The 17,631-nt window shown below is 43.9% G+C and overlaps 1 protein-coding gene across 2 annotated transcripts in view; it reads right to left on the minus strand.

Annotated features, from left to right (window-relative positions):
• ANAPC4 (anaphase promoting complex subunit 4) overlaps positions 1–17,631 on the minus strand; it is a 103,601-nt gene that overhangs the window by 62,742 nt on the left and 23,228 nt on the right. For both annotated transcript variants that reach the window (XM_068240857.1, XM_068240856.1), the window contains exons 3-9: positions 17,515–17,620; positions 17,275–17,407; positions 15,224–15,295; positions 10,386–10,412; positions 5,190–5,234; positions 1,458–1,542; positions 158–262 (exon numbers count right to left, since the gene is read on the minus strand). In XM_068240857.1, the coding sequence (XP_068096958.1) occupies positions 158–262; positions 1,458–1,542; positions 5,190–5,234; positions 10,386–10,412; positions 15,224–15,295; positions 17,275–17,407; positions 17,515–17,620 (573 nt within the window). The remainder of the gene's footprint in view (positions 1–157; positions 263–1,457; positions 1,543–5,189; positions 5,235–10,385; positions 10,413–15,223; positions 15,296–17,274; positions 17,408–17,514; positions 17,621–17,631) is intronic.

Genomic DNA, 17,631 nt, shown 5'->3' on the forward strand with positions numbered 1-17,631 from the left:
TCACGTTTTCTAGAGCAGCTCTTTAAGTAAGGGAAAAACGCTTTAGGCATGGAATTTTTTATAATGTACAACTCTTTAATCTGTTTCGCAATAAACTTTAATATTGGAAAAAACATTTTCCCTTAACATTTGGGTTGAGCATTGCAAGGTATCTCACCTGGAAATAAGTGATCTCAGAGGCAGTGTTTACTGAAAGCTCAGTGACAACAGCAAGAGATTTCAAGTCACTTGACAGGCACAAACCAAGGCAGGATCCAAACACCTGAACACAAAAACAAATAACTAATATGAAGTATATATCCAAGCATTTCTAATATCTTGGTAAAAAAAAACATTTATCCACTATGGCAGATAAAGCAGTTATAAGCATGTTCCCAACCTGACCAGTTGTCACAGTTTGATCTTCGGGTTTATGGTTACCAGGGGCACACCATATCTGCATTCTCTTTCTTTCAAAAGGTAACAAATCAGAGTATATTTGCAAGCTTGGATGATATGAGAGTGTGGTTGAAGCATCGTTTGTCACCTCAGTCTGAAAGAGGCCTGAGGCTGAAGTGTACCAGAGACCTGCAAATGTAAAGATTTTTTACTTACCTGGGGCTTCCTCCAGCCCCATAAGCACAGATGCGTCCCTCGCCATCCTCCTGCGGTCTCCGTTCAACTGCGAACAGCCCCGGTATCTGACTCATTCGCATCCAATCTGGGTCTTCTGCACATGCGTGGACCTCCCGCCCATGCGCAGTAGACTCGGACTGATGCAACTGAGGCAGTTACCGAGGATGATTGCCGCTAAACGTAGGACGGCGAGGGACGCATCCATGCTTATGGGGCTGGAGTAAGCCGTGGTTAAGTAAAAAATCTTTACATTTGCAGGTCTCTGGTTTACTTTAAGGTTTACTTACTTCATACAGAGATTTAACTTATGGACTAGAGCAATGTTAACATCTCAGCTATGGTAGCAATGCTGAGGGGAATCAGTCCAGTCAAGCCAGTGGCTTTCAAACAAATATAACATTTGCAGCTAAGATATTCAAGTTTCAACCCTAAAGCATACCTCAACTGACACGTGACATGGCGAGATATACATCGGTACATATAGTACTAGTCCTACTAAGAAAATGTCGGAAGAAGGGTCTAGATTACCATATACCACTGTGGGATAATCTCTCCTTGGCTGAACATTCAACACTTCCTTATCCCCACTTCTGGGTTAATAGGGGATTGTATTGTTCAGAAAATTATGTTATTTTTAAGATCTTGCAGTGAAATACTCGGTGCCTGAATCACAAAAATTTAGATAGCTATAATTTCAGCATGCTTAAGGTGTGTTAGGTAGTAATAATGTTATTGGCAAATGAATGGGAGGAGCGTAATATGTGAAAATTTCTCTGGTTTTTAAGGGAAATAACCTTTGGTACGGAAGTGGTTAATATAATATCTTGCACAAAATACTGTACCTCTGTAATAGTAGCAATCTTGTACATTCCATAGGCATAGATTTCAATTTTTCCTGATGTTCCTCCAAGAACCAATGCATTGAGCCTTGCAGAGCAAAAACATACATACAAGAAGTCTCAGATTGTTTTTTTCTCATGCTTTTCATTTCAACATCTTTGCAAAAATTACATTTAGGAAATAAGCGGCAGATTTAAAATCTTCCCCAAAGCATAAATGGTAAGTTCTCAAGTATTTCACCCTAGACTTTCTCAGTGAGCTTTGTGTCACGTCATCATGCAGGGCCGTGGAGTCGGTACTAAAATCCCCCGACTCCGAAGGTTAGGATTTAACCGACTCAGACTCCTCAACTCTGACTCCTCTAATTTGCATATTACAGTCTTGTTGATTGAAAAGTATGTAACATGAAATGCATCTCTTAAAGAGAGTCTGAAGCGAGAATAAATCTCGCTTCAGACTTCATAGATAGCGGGGACACGTGTGCCCCTGCTAAACCGCCGCTATCCCGCGGCTTAACGAGGGTCCCTTCAACCCCAAATCCCCTCGTTTCAGCGGGGGGAGCGCTTCCTGGTTGGGGCAGGGCTAACCGCCGCAGCCCTGCCCCGCGCATCTGTCAGCGCGTATCTCCGCCTCTCCCCCGCCCCTCTCAGTCTTCCTTCACTGAGAGGGGCGGGGGAGAGGCGGCGATGCGCCACTGATAGACGCGACTGGAGGCAGGGCTGCAGCCGTTAGCCCTGCCTCCAGGAGCGACCAAGTCTGCGACCAAGTGTCGCAGTGGGGGGTTTGGGGGTGAAGGCACCCCCGTTTAGCAGCGCTATAGCGGCGGTTTAGCAGGGGCACACGTGCCCCTGCTAACTATGAGCTCTGAAGCGAGATTTATTCTCGCTTCAGAGTCTCTTTAATTGCCTACGTTTAGGAATTTTAAAATACAACTGAAATGAGAGCTTCAGAGAGAGTAAGTAGCGCTGTTCATTTCTTTGCTATGTTTGATTTAATTCTGGTCAGCTGCTCCCACTTGTTAGTTTTTCTTTGGTGTATATGCAGAGCCTCTGTTTGGGTTCAAGGTGCGTTTGTAGTCTCTGGGGGGGCTCAGCGCATCTCTGAGCTGAGGCCATTCAGAGGCGGCCTGGTGATGCGCTGATCCCACTTTTTCTGCGCAATTCTTAATTTTACTGGTAGCGCGCCCAGGCTATGCATATGCATAGGTAGGATTTAGTTAGTGTTAGGTCCCCTCCCATGGAGGAAAGACTTCTTCGACAGTGGGAGGGACGAGTACCTAACAAATTGCATGCAAGCTGTTAGTGGAAACTAACATCCTCCAAGTGGTAGACAGGTTGTATGTGTGCTCGTGTATTTGTATCCCATGAGTGGGGTCTGCACTTTTTTTGCAGGTAAGCATTCATCTGTTTTTAAGTAGCACTGTTCATTTCTTTGCTATGAAGTGAGAGGGATATGGAGGCTGCCATATTTATTCCCTTTTAAACAATACCAGTTATCTGGATATCTGGCGAATATTCTGCCTCTAGACTAAATCTAGTCCTTGTTAAGTTACAGACAGGAACAAAGAACATCTATCAGGCTCTAGGCAATGTGATTGTGAGTATATGTAAGAGTGATACTCTGCAGGGGAATGAGGGGATTCTTCCTCTATTACACATTCTTCAGGTACAATCTGAACCAGGTTTATGGGTGATAGACAACACCTCTGTGTTCAATGTGCACAACATTCTCAGTGGATTCCCTGCAGCTCTGTGGGGAGTGCATATGTAGAGTATAGTAATACTGTGTAACAAAGTAAACCTGAGACAGATGAAAGTTTTATACATACTGGGGCTTCCTCCAGCCCCCTTCAGGCTAATCAGTCCCTCGCTGTCCTCCTCCACCACCTGGATCTTCTGCTATGGGTCCAAGTACTTGAGCCAGTCTGGCATAGTGCGCATGCAACACTCCGCCGCCGGGAGCGTACTACACTGGCGCAGCACTATTGCGCAGGTGCAGAATGTTCCTGGCTGTGGAAGCCGCACACGGCCAGACTGCGCTGACTGGCTGAATTACCGGGACTCATAGCAGAAGATCCAGGTGGCAGAGGCCAGCGAGGGACTGAAACCCCAGGTATGTATAAAACTTTTTTTTATCCGTCTCAAGTACCCTTTAATTCGTAGTCATCAAATCAAAGTTTAACATATCAAATTATTTGATTTCATGAGTAAAGGGAGTGCATAAATTGGCATAAACCAGCATCAGAATTATTTCCATCTCATTGACCATCTCTATTAGTGACACAGCTATACATCAGGCTTTATTTTTACAGCATAGACGTTATTTAGTATATATAAGAGGTTCCTGTGTACACATCATATATACAGTCACAATCAGATATGTATATCTGACTTTAGAAATACGGGGACTGCTTTATTGAAGCAGCACAAGTAACTATTTTTTGATTGGTTTATTTCATTTTTGTGGACTAAGCAGAGCTATTACTGTATATATAAACTATTTATGATGACTATTCTGAGAAATAGAACATTTTATCATATTTTCTATTTTAATTACAGTTTAAATTCATTAGGAGTCGGAGTCTGCATTTTTTCCCTGACTCCAGGCACCCAAAAATTGATCCGACTCCACAGCCGGTCACATGCACTTCCTGGACTTCACATTAACAATCTTGTTTTCAATATATTGTGCATTGGAGAATGTGACAACTTGCCTTTTGTAGTAACAGTGCACCACTGAAAGACATTTCTATAAAGTTTTATCAAAAATCTTGCATCCTCTGTCTCACAATACACTGACTTTAATTTTAGGCCTGATTTAGTATTGTTCTTCAGACTGGAGACCATTGGAAGACAAACATGAGGCTGTAAACTTCTGCTAACAGGTGGCAGCAGTTTGTGCTAATCCTCTGGGTTATATCCGCTCAAAATGAGGCTTGCTGAAAGGTTGGTGAATTAGCAGTACCTAGCACTACCTACGGGTGTGTAGGTGTTTGTTTTAAACATTACCAGTTGCCTGGCTATCCTGCTGATTCTCTGCCACTAATACCTTTAGCCATAGACCCTGAACAAGCATGCAACAGATCAGGTGTTTCTGACATTATTGTCAGATCTGACAAGACTAGCTGCATGCTTGTTTCTAGTGCGATTCAGACACTACTGCAGCCAAATAGACCAGCATGGCTGCCAGGCAGCTGGTATTGTTTAAAAGGAAATAAATATGGCAGCCTCCATATCACCTCATTAAAGTTGACCTTTAAAAGCTCTGGTTTGTGACAAGATTAATGTATTTAGATTAACAGCAGTTGCTGTGTTAAAGCACTCTGTCTCCTTGTAGATGCAGGGTTTACAAGATAAGCATAACTGCAGAAAACACTACAAAAAGGTAATATTTTTTCTCTTGCACATCTGATCAGGTCTGAAAGAATATAGCAGAGAAAATTGTTTAGTTAATAAAATCCACGGAGAGATGTTTTTCTGCCATATTCAATCCTAGCCTAACAGCCAGCATATGCCTATATCCATGCAATGAGGAGGTGCATGAGAACTGCTGTCATAGTAAAAAATATCTTATGTTACAAATCAAAGTTCATTTCATTATAAGCGAAAACGTTCAAGTAACTTTAAACATTCAGTTACTATGCTATATGCTGGGCTGGTTTTGCATTTGACATTTGTGCCATGAGAAATGTTCTAAAAAAAATGACAACATTTGTTAAATATAGACATGCTTACTTTACATCTCCCAGGAGCTTCAGTATTTCATCTGATTTCTCTTCACTAGAACAGAAAAAACAAATACAACATTTTACTCCAGTTTAAACCAGCAAATACATTTCTTCAAAGAATTTTACACAAAAGCTTTAAGGCCTTGTTCACATTATAAATCTCCAGCGCTATTGCAAGCACTAAGCGATTAATAGAATGAATTTGTCAGTGCTTTTCCCAGCGATTTTCGCTTACAAAAGCACTTTTATAAGCGGTTATGTGGAGTGATTTTTTTTTTTCACTTCCTGGCGTCATTCAGGAAGTGAACTCTTTAACCCAGAAATAAATAAATACAATGTATTTATCAAAGCGCAGAGGAAAGCGATATACAAAGCGTTTTCACAAGCGCTTTGCGATTTCCCTACACCTGCCATTGAGACAAAATGCTCTGAAAATGGTACAGGTAGCGCGTTTGGGATTTTTTCAAAAAAAAAAATCGCAACGCTCAAATGTGAACACTGTCATAGGAAATCATTACTTGAGCGCTTTTAAAACGATTTGCAAAAATGGCTGCGCTAAAAAAAAAAAAAGTGTATGTTGGACAACCATACTTCTAAACCCATTCTTTGCAGAAAACATTTTAAAAAGAACTTTAGTGAAAAGGGGAAAAAAATAATACATTGCAAAGTGAGAAGTTAAAAAAAATATAAGAGAGATCAAGAAAAGATTGATATTCGCCATGTAATTTATTCATATTGTTTGATCCACAATCAGCCTGTGCGTAATACTCTTTACTTGTCAGACTTCAGTCAGAGCACCTGATCTGCATACTTGTTCAGGGTCTGTGGCTAAAAGCAATAGATGCAGAGGATCAGCTGGGCAAATGGGAAATCTGCATTGTTTAACCATTTCTGCCACTGGGACGTGAGCCTCACGTCCGCACCGGCAGCTGCTACTTCCGCAGGGACGCGATAGTCACGTCCCTGCAGCTTGGGGGGGCTATGCGGCGATCGTGTGGGCGGATGCCCGCGATCGCGATGTTGCCAAGAGAAAGGGGGGGGGGGGGATGATTGGCTGCAGGGGACAGGTCCCCTGAGCCAATTTGTTCTCATCCGCCGAGAATAAACACTGTTTTTGTTCAAGAACAGTGTCTATTCTTAAATTGAGCCGCCGCTCTTCCTCCCGCCGCCGATTGCCTCGGCTTATCGCCGGCAATCGTTAGATTTATGAAAGGGAACAAACTTCCCATTCATTAATCTCTCCGCAGGCCACCGTGATCGCAGGCATCCATTGTTGCCTGCGTCACTTCCCTAGTTACAATGTAGTAACACATTGCTTCCTATAACGTACTTATTGTAGGCAAATAGGAAGTGCTCAATGGGGACATCTTGTGGCCAAATAGTAAAATTACACCTACTGTGTTTAGGGAATAACATTTTTTAAAATGTATCTCAAGAGGGCATATTATTAATGTATGGGCTAAAAATTAGTGATGGATGTAAAACTAAAAAGATGCACATTTATTTCAAAATAAAATATTGTCACCAGACATTATACTAGGGATATAATTTTAACGTTGCAATAACAGGGACAAATGGGCAAATAAAATGTGTGGATTTTAATTACGGTACCATGTATTATTTTAAAACTATAATGGCCGAAAACTGAGAAATAATGATTTTTTTCAAATTACTCCCATTAAAATGCATTTAGAATAAAATAATTCTTAAAGGGATACTGTAGGGGGGTCGGGGGAAAATGAGTTGAAGTTACCCGGGGCATCTAATGGTCCCCCGCAGACATCCTGTGCCCGCGCAGCCACTCACCGATGCTCCGGCCCCGCCTCCAGTTCACTTCTGGAATTTCTGACTTTAAAGTCAGAAAAACACTGCGCCTGCATTGCCGTGTCCTCGCTCCCGCTGATGTCACCAGAAGTGTATTGCACAAGTCCAGTATGGTCTTTGGTCTGCGCAGTATGCTCCTGGTGCCATCAGCGGGAGCGAGGACACGGCAATGCAGGCGCAGTGGTTTTCTGACTTTAAAGTCAGAAATTCCAGAAGTGAACTGGAGGCGGGGCCAGAGCATCGGTGAGTGGCTGCGCAGGCACAGGATGTCTGCGGGGGACCATTAGAAGCCCCGGGTAACTTCGACTCATTTTCCCCCGACCCCCCTACAGTATCCCTTTAAAGAGTAACTGTCAGGCTGCAAAAGCTAATTTAAACCTCTATTCTCCTGTGTTAAACAGTTCAGAAGGAAGCCAAAAAGGCAATACTGAAGTTAAAAATCTCTCTTACTTTTGATGTGTGCTGAACAGCAAGGCTGTTATTCCCAAGCTCTTAAAAGTACGAGAGGCCGCAAAACATACTGCAAAGCATTCTGGGGCTGCTTCTTCCCACCTTGGGTCCTCCCCTCGGCTGCTAGTGAGAAGTTACAGGCTCAAGTTACAGCAGCTTGTAACTCATCCCAGCTCACAGCACTGAAAAATTACGGCATATGTTCCTTTAGAGTATACTGCATGAGTCCGCTATTGTTCCTAGCCACATGGCTAATTAATATTCACTGCACAGTAGTGTTGTCCGGATCATGAACCATTAGGATCTTTTTTTGTGAGTCGAATCATCAGGAAGCAGGGAGGACATGACGACACAATTGGCTTCTTAGGAGACAGACAAACATGGAACCTGCCATGAGCTGTCAGGCGCATCATTCTCTGCAAATACTATATAAAAATTCTGTGAAATCCAAACGTGGACAGTGAAATGCATATGTAATGTAAGTACAGCCATTATTTAGCTAATGATATATGTTTTTTTTTCTCTGAGACCTTATACCTAACAGCTCCTCTTTAACATAATGTACCACCCAAAGAACGCCTAATTGGTGGCGGAAAAAACAAGATCTAGATAATTTATTTGTGATAAGTAGTGATAAAGTTATTGGGGAATGAAAGGGAGGAGCGCTGAAATGTGAAAATTCCTCTCGTCCATAAGGTGAAAAATACCCGCTGGCTGAAATGGTTAAAAAGGAAATAAATATGGCAGCCTCCATATTCTCCTTAATTTAGGTTCACTTTAAGTTATTCAGAGAAATGACTTGAAATGGGTGGATAACACCACAAACACTCAAAGGAAAGCGCAACAAAGGATGTACTTCCTGAGACAACTTAGGAAGTTTGGAATGTCGCGGGAACTGTTGACTTGCTTCTACACGGCCACCATTGAGTCGATCCTCTGTTCCTCGATTATCGTATGGTATGCTGGTGCCACTGCAAGGGACAGACTCAAACTTCAGAGGGTTATCAACTCTGCGGAGAAGATAATAGGGTCACCCCTGCCACCACTGGACCTCTTGTTCACCTCCAGACTGTGGTCCAGGGCAAATAAGATAGTGAACGACCCTTCACACCCTGGCTGGCACCGCTTCAATCGGCTTCCCTTAGGCCGTCGCTTCCGCACCATCCCCACTAGAACCACCAGGCACAGGAATACCTTCTTCCCTCAAGCTGTACTGCACCTGAACTCTCGCTCTCTCTCATGCGAAGCCCGCTAGCCTTCCACTCTCGCCACTCCTGCCCCATGGCATAGCTGAATTTGTGTTTTTTGTCTTTCTTTGTATCAATGTATCTGTATGACTAACAGCCGCTTGTAAACTGTTGTTCCCTGCCATGCCGTGTATGCCAGAAATAATTCCGGGTGTGACACCTGTTACACTTGGCGAATAAAAGAGATTCTGATTCTGAACTTGTGGAAAGCAATGGGTGTAATTTAGGGTCATAGGAGGATGCATAAAGCAGTGCAAAACAGATGCTTTCTGGCATTAAAATGGAGCATAAGGCAGAAATAATTAGTAATAGTTTTTTTTTTTTTTTATTCCTTTATACAAACGGAAAACGTGCACACAGAGGGCCACTTCGATGCAGGCGTGTGGAAAATGCTTACATATTCAGCTGTCTCACATCTATGGTCAGTTTAACCACTTGCCGACCGCACGCTTATACCGTGCGTCGGCAAAGTGGCAGCTGCAGGACCAGCGACGCAGTACTGCGTCGCCAGCTGCAGGCTAATTAATCAGGAAGCAGCCGCTCGCGCGAGCGGCTGCTTCCTGTCAATTCACGGCGGGGGGCTCCGTGAATAGCCTGCGGGCCGCCGATGGCGGCTCGCAGGCTAAATGTAAACACAAGCGGAAATAATCCTCTTTGTTTACATTTGTACGGCGCTGCTGCGCAGCAGCGCCGTAAGGCAGATCGGCGATCCCCGGCCAATCAGCGGCCGGGGATCGCCTCCATGTGACAGGGGACATCCTGTCACTGGCTGCACAGGACGGATAGCGTCCTTTGCATCCTCGATCGCCGGGGGGGGGCAGCAGGTAGGAGAGGGAGGGGGGAATTTCGCCGCGGAGGGGGGCTTTGAGGTGCCCCCCCCCCCCCCCGCATCACCCAGCAGGCAGAAGAGATCAGACCCCCCCAGCACATCATCCCCATAGGGGGGAAAAAGGGGGGCAATCTGATCTCTCTGCCTGCTACCTGATCTGTGCTGGGGGCTGCAGAGCCCACCCAGCACAGATCAGTAAAAACAGCGCTGGTCCTTAAGGGGGGGTAAAGGGTGGGTCATCAAGTGGTTAACAGTACAAAAAGGTCATACGGAAATACTTATGCCTACATGTTTAGCGGTTTCAATATGTAAAGACAAATGGAAAAACGAGAGCCCCAATAGTGTATTATTGTTATTATTTGACGAATTTATACAGAGAAGGAGTTATACTCACAAGCGTAGGTTGCCGACCCAGGCAACCACTATTATTGCAGGCGGGGAATTTAGACCTGTCTCCGCTCAGGTTAAAAGGTCGCTCTCTATAGACAGAAGGTGTTCACACCTATCCAACCGGTGGATACAATCTTATTCGTGCAGAAGTACAGAGGCGCCCAAAGATTAAAACACTGTACTTTAAAAAAGTCTCAAAATGGGGGATGCTGGATGATACACCTCCCCAGTAACTACAAATCGCACTGATTCACATAAAAGAAACCAGCTTTATTCTTACTCCACAACAATACTTGCAACGCGTTTCACGGGTCTAACGCCCGCTTCCTCAAGCACATAAAAAAGGGGGAGTAACTTGACTTGTCAGGGAGCGGGTTTGGCACCTCTCAGCGGTTTGGTTTACTACTGTACGTGAGTCTGCTGTACAGTTTGCCATATTGAAATCTGGTATATAAACACTTACCTGAAGATTTTTGCAGTGGCATTGTAACTAAAAAAACAAAAAAAAACAACAACATGTTAAAACATACATAACACAAAAACGCATTACAAATTATTTGCAAAAAACAAAACAAAACCCAACTTGCTACAAACGGTATTGTAGGGATGTCTTAGGGCAGTGGTTCCCCAATGGTGTGCCGCGACACATGTATGTATGTGTATGGCACTTTCATTCTACGTGAGCTTATGAACCCGGGTTCAATCCCTGTGGTGGCTCATATATTGAACTACCCAGGTGAGCACTAAAGTACTGATATGCTATTAGCAATCATAGATTATATATTATTGGTATTGATTTGTGGTGTCTCTCGATCTTTTAATTGGTTTTAACATTGTATAGTGCTTTTTGTGAAGTTGTTAATAATAAAATTGTGATACCTTTGCTATAATTAATGGTGTGGTGCTAATTATGGTCATAATCCTAGTTCTTACTTAGCACCGGCTATGTGTCGCTGCTCTCTGCTTCCCCACTTGTCTCCCCCGCAGATCGTCGTCGTCCTACTCTTCTAATAGAGCAGGGCTACAAGAAAATGGCCACCGCTGTCCACATTTGCAGACAGCGGTGGCCATTTTCTTGTAGCCTTGCACTATTGACAAGCAGAGGGCGGAGGCAGAGCATTGCACAGTGTGACAGTCACGGGGAGAAGCTTGGAGACCGCACACCTCTGACCCGTGACTGCCTGTTGGGAGATTAGATAGTAAGATACTCCCAGCATGATTCCAACCTCATGTGACCTTGCACACAGTCATCAGCAAGAGGACTTTTTATCTGCCATCCTCTCCCACTCACATTGCTGATAAGGTGATAGGACCCTGTTCTTTCTCAGGATGTGATGGACCTGCTGTCAGTGTACTCTGCTTTAACCCTTCCTGAGCTGGAAGAGTCAGTTGGTGATTGTAGTACATTTAGTGCCTGGGAGACATCTCGAGCTCACTCCAACCTGAATTATCGCAAATTCTTTCTGTTTTAGGAAAGCAAACTTTTGTTTTTCTAGTACATTTAGGAGTGGGGAAATTTGTGCAGCTACAACTTTTCTAATTGGGTTTTGAGTGCTGTCTGCATTGGGAGAGTCTTAGTGTTGTTTACCAGCATACTGTCCCTTATTGTGCCAGTAGCAGCAGCATATTAATCCTGCAGCCCTTTGCTCATTGCAGCTGCAGGATTGTGTCCCTCTAACCCCCCTCCCCCAATGTGTAAGATGGCAAAATCTGATCGTTTCTGAGCCCCTCATTGTGCCTGTAGCATCAGCAGATTGTTACTGAGCCCCTCATTGTGCCTGCAGCATCAGCAGATTATTACTGAGCCCCTCATTGTGCCTGCAGCATCAGCAGATTGTTACTGAGCCCCTCATTGTTCCTGCAGCATCAGCAGATTGTTGCTGAGCCCCTCATTGTGCTTGCAGCATCAGCAGATTGTTACTGAGCCCCTCATTGTGCCTGCAGCATCAGCAGATTGTTACTGAGCCCCTCATTGTGCCTGCAGCATCAGCAGATTTTCTGAGCCCCTCATTGTGCCTGCAGCATCAGCAGATTGTTACTGAGCCCCTCATTGTGCCTGCAGCATCAGCAGATTGTTACTGAGCCCCTCATTGTGCCTGCAGCAGAAGCAGATTGTTGCTGAGCCCCTCATTGTGCTTGCAGCATCAGCAGATTGTTACTGAGCCCCTCATTGTGCCTGCAGCAGAAGCAGATTGTTACTGAGCCCCTTGTTGTGCCTGCTGCATCAGCAGATTGTTACTGAGCCCCTTTTTTCTATCATCCGTGATGTGTCATGTATATCTGAATGTTTGGCGTGATGTGACGTGTCACGGATATCTGAATGTTTGGCGTGATGTGTCACGAAATGGAAAAGGTTGGGAACCACTGTCTTAGGGCTTGCTCACATGGCTGCAAGAGCTTTTTCTAAGCGCTTGCAATTTTAAAAGCTCTTGCTAATGTAATGCTAAGTGTGTTCTCAATGGTGCGATGTGATTTTATAAAAATCCCCCACAGCATTGCATTAGCAAGAGCATTTCAAATCACTAGCAGTTAAACAGCTCTTGCAATGTGATTCAGCCCTTACTGACATCCAACTCACAGTGGAGCCGTGGAGAGGGGACAGCACACAAGACTACAAGTTTGCAGACAATTAAAATAGGTTTCAACCTTTATTTTAATAGTAAAAAAAAAAAAAAAAAAAAAAAAATCATGGGAGAAACAACTTAACCTTCCTGGTGGTAAGCCCGAGCTGAGCTCGGGCTATGCCGCGCAGGAGGATATCTCTGCCTCTAGTGGGGCGATTCGCCCCATTCAAAGTGCTGTACGCGCAGCTAGCACTTTGCTAGCCGCACGTACAGCTCGATCGCCGCTGCTCTGCGGCGATCACTCACACGCAGCGGCGGAAGAGGCCCCCCCCTGCGCCAGAGCCCTGCGCTGCCCGGACCAATGAGTTCCAGGCAGCGCTATGGGCTGGATCGGAGGCATCTGACGTCAGCTGACGTCTATGATGTCTTTCCGATCGTCGCTATGGCGACAGTAGAAGCCAAACAGGGAACGCGTTATATACGCGTTCCCCTGTTTGCTATTGATGCCGGCGACGATCGCACTAGAGCAGGGGTCACAAACTCGCGGCCTGCGGGCCATTTGCGGCCCTCGATACAATATTTTGTGGCCCTCGCTGGCAAAAGCTTCCTTATAGTTCGCTTCAGTGCTCCCAAGTAATCCGCCGCATCCCCGCCGCTAAACGAGGGCTGCAGAGCCCCCAAATCGCCCGGGGGGCAATCCGACAGCATTTCCTGGAAGGGGCAGAGCTTTCAGCTTCAGCTCTGCCCTTCCTGACGTCAATCGCCTCATGGATCGCCGCCTCTCCCCGCCCCTCTCTATGAAGGAAGAGTGAGAGGGGCAGGCAGCGGCGGTGATGCCCCGTGATTGTGAAATACCTTATGCGGCCCAATCTCATCCTGACTTTGCCTCCTGCGGCCCCCAGGTAAATTGAGTTTGAGACCCCTGCACTAGAGGGACACATGCGTCCTCTAGTGGTGTTTCATGTAGCTACCACTCTGGTAGCTTTACATGAAACAAAAAAATATATATATATATATATATATATATATATATATATATATATTAAAAAAAAAAAAATAGATTTCTGCCTAATTGGCAAAAAAAATTAACCGCCAGGAGGGTTAAGAGACTCTCCCTAATCCAGAGTCAATTAACCCTTTGCACACTAATTCTCATTCAAACATAATGACAAGGAACAAGTGGCCCTACAGCTATTTACAAGTCAAAGGTGTTAGCTGGAAAAACAATGTCTTATTTTGCATCATCACATAAACCGTGCACGTTCCTCTTTTAGTATGTGTTCTAACTCTAGCCCTAGAACATGCATATTGCAGCATGCAAGGGCTAGGGCTTTAGGGCAGCATGGTGGCATAGTGGTTAGCGCTCTTGCCTTGCAGCGCTGGGTCCCTGGTTCAAATCCCAGCCAGGTCAACATCTGCAAGGAGTATGTATGTTCTCCCCGTGTCTGTGTGGGTTTCCTCTGGGCACTCCGGTTTCCTCCCACATCCCAAAAACATACAGATAAGTTAACTGGCTTCCCCCAAAATTGGCCCTAGACTATACATGCACTAAAGGATACATAGATAGACATAGGATTATGGTAGAGATTAGATTGTGAGCTCCTCTGAGGGACAGTTAGTGACAAGACTATATACTCTGTACAGTGCTGCATAATATGTCAGTGCTATATAAATACTTACAATAAATAAATGCAAGCATACAGTGCATCAACCTATCAAACAGATTAGGAGCACATGTCCTTATCTCTCCTCTCATGGGGCAGATAGGGCATCAAGACTAATCTCTCAAGGAAATTCAACCCAAACCCCATCTTCAGCATGGCGCTCCAGGAGTGGATTTTAAAAAAATACAAAGAAAAAAAAAAAAAAAGATCTCGGCTATTAGCCGGAAAATTTCCATCCCTCACCTCAGAATGCAACAGAGCTGCTTAAGGTTTACTGATGTTTGTCTGCCTAAAGTTATCAAGTGCAAGAGTATTTGCACCTTTCATCATCTTTTACATTCCTCTGTGGAATGCTGTCTGGCTCCTGCTACAGTATTTAAAGGAGTCAGGTATACGTAAAGAAATTGTAAAAGCTGCTTAGTTAACCTTTGAGGCAGGAAATAAGTCACTGGGATTCCCATCAGTCCGTGCATGCGCGACACAGTGTGCTCCGTTGTTTACACTTACTGCGTTGCCCATAGACTTCCATTACCCCAGGCACCGAGCGTTAAGCGCGATGCTTGAAGTAACGCTCTGCTGTCCTGGTGTCAGCTCAGATACTTCTGACACACCGCAACGGACCACAATTGGTGTGAATGTCTCCATAGACTTTCATTGCTTTTGCGGACCCTTGCAGTAAAACAGGGTAGCGCATTGCCGTGAGAAAGCTTCTTTAGGGCTCGTTCACATTACAAGAGCATTTCTAAGCTCTTTGTGATTTTAAAAGCTCTTGCTAATGTTACCCTATGTGTGTGTGTGCACACTGGAGCAATGTGATTTTGTAAAAATCCCCCATAGCATTGCATTAGCAACAGCTTTTCAAAATCACTAGCGCTTAGAAAGCTCTTGTAGTGTGAACAAGCTCTTACTGAAGAATTTGCTCCACGTATTACTGAATGTTTTATAAAGGTGGTAACATTTTAGATCAGCTCAATGGAATGATATATTTGCCCATTGAGAGGCAACCATGTATACCCAATTTATAATTGATAATTCCCAGTTACAGTACATGGAATATACAAAAGCATCCTTACTTTTTTGGCAGTGCTGGCAACTTTGGAAGAATATTAGATTCATTTTCTGTCTTGTAAAACGATGACAAGACACTACAATGAAAGAAAACAGTTTCAATTGAAGCCTGAGTAATACAGAGCGTGTAACATATAGTATAACATACAGATTACATTGTGATTATGCATCGTTCTTAAAGCAAACTAACATTTTCAGTAAACTTTCACAACTGACTGTTGGACTTTACTTACAGTGGGATGTGAAAGTTTGGGCAACCTTGTTAATCATCATGATTTTCCTGTATAAATCGGTTGTTACGATAAAAAATGTCAGTTAAATATCATATAGGAGACACACACAGTGATATTTGAGAAGTGAAATGAAGTTTATAGTACTTACAGAAAGTGTGCAATAATTGTTTAAACAAAATTAGGCAAGTGCATAAATTTGGGCACCACAAAAAAGAAATGAAATCAGTATTTAGTAGATCCCCTTTTGCAGAAATTACAGCCTCTAAACGCTTCCTGTAGGCTCCAATGAGAGTCTGGATTCTGGCTGAAGGTATTTTGGACCATTCCTCGTTACAAAATATCTCTAGTTCATTCAGGTTTGATGGCTTCCGAATGGCTTCCGAGCATGGACAGCTCTCTTTAACTCACACCACAGATTTTTTTAATTATATTCAGGTCTGAAGACTGAGATGGCCATTCCAGTACGTTGTACTTGTTCCTCTGTATGAATGCCCTAGTGGATTTTGAGCAGTGTTTAGGGTCGTTGTCTTGTTGAAAGATCCAGCCTCGGCATAGCTCAGCTTTGTCACTGATTTCTGGACATTGGTCTCCAGAATCTGCGGATACTGAGTGGAATACATGCGTCCCTCAACTTTGACAAGATTTCCGGTCCCCTCACAGCATGATGGAACCACCACCATGTTGCTACTCTTCAGAGAAAATTAAAAGGGGAAGGAAACTTATAACTGACCCCCTTAAATACTATTTCTCATAATTGGATTCACCTGTGTGTGTAGGTAGGGGGTCTCTGAGTTACCAAGCCAATTTGAGTTTGAATAATTGGTTTTAAAGGTTTTGGAATCAATAAAATGACAACAGTGCCCAGATTTATGCCTAATTCTATTTAAACAATTATTGCGCACTTTCTGTAAATCCAATACACTTAATTTCACTTTTCAAATATCACTGTGTGTGTCTTCTATGATATATTTAACTGACTTTTTATCATAACAACCAACTATTTATACAGGAAAATCATGACCATTAACAAGGTTGTCCAAACTTTCGCATCACACTGTATCTCTCCAGCAGCTGCTGGAGAAATACGTAATGAGCGCACTTCCTCTTGGGCAGACTGGCCACGACTGGAGGAAGTTACAGGTCCCAGTATTGGAGCTGCAGGCAGCAGAGGACGGCAGCGTGGGAGCAATCCGTGCGCATAGGGCTGGAAGAAGCCCCAGGTATGTATAAAATGGTAAGTATTATTCATTTCTGGTACATTAAGTCATATGCAGTAAGTTTCTCTTTAAAAAGGAACCCGAGGTGTGAGACCTATGGAAGCTGCCATATTCATTTCTTCTTAATACCAGTTCTCTGGCAATCCTGCTGATCTTTCTAGTCAGTAGGGTCGAAATCACACACCTAAAACAAGCATGCAGCAATCTTGTCCAATTTGTCATAGACAGCTGATCTGCATGCTTCTTCAGGGTCTATGGCTTAGAGGCGGAGGATCAGCAGGACAGCCAGGCAATGTGCATTGTTTAAAAGGAAATAAACATGTTAGCTTCCATATCCCTCTCACCTCGGGTTGCCTTTAAAAGGAATCCGAGCACCATATTAATTCATAAAATAACTTCCCCATAGTGGGTTAGCGGGTGCTGAGAGCACAGCAAAGTAATGTTAGCAGGTGCTGAGAGCACAGCAAGGTAATAATAGCGGGTGACCGGAGCACCCGCTAACATTACCTTACTGTTAGAGCATACTGTAAATACAGTGCAGAAGAAAAAACAAAACAAAAAAAACCACTTCTAGGAATAACTAAAATGGTTGTAAAAAACACGCACCTGTTTTCCTCCGTCACCTCCATCCAGTGCATGCATGATACGGTTGTTTCGACAGAAAAAGAGTGTAGGCTCTCTGGCTTTTCCACATCACAGAGTACAACCCGTCTGGTATCAGCCAGACCAAAAGCTAAAACTGTCAACATAAAGCAAAATTACAGCTGTCAATATGATCCAGCATCACAACTGTATAACTTTTTTTTTTTACATGACAAACCATAAATCCACACAGATGTGCTTTACTTTTGCCATCGGGTCTCCATGCTAAGCAGGTCACTTCTTTTCCTGTATTCTCATTTGGAGGCAAATTCCACACTCTCTGAATATTTGCCAGTCGATGAAGCAACACCTACAAAGATA

The sequence above is a fragment of the Hyperolius riggenbachi genome, chromosome 6, assembly GCF_040937935.1.
Source record: "Hyperolius riggenbachi isolate aHypRig1 chromosome 6, aHypRig1.pri, whole genome shotgun sequence".
NCBI lineage: Eukaryota > Metazoa > Chordata > Amphibia > Anura > Hyperoliidae > Hyperolius > Hyperolius riggenbachi.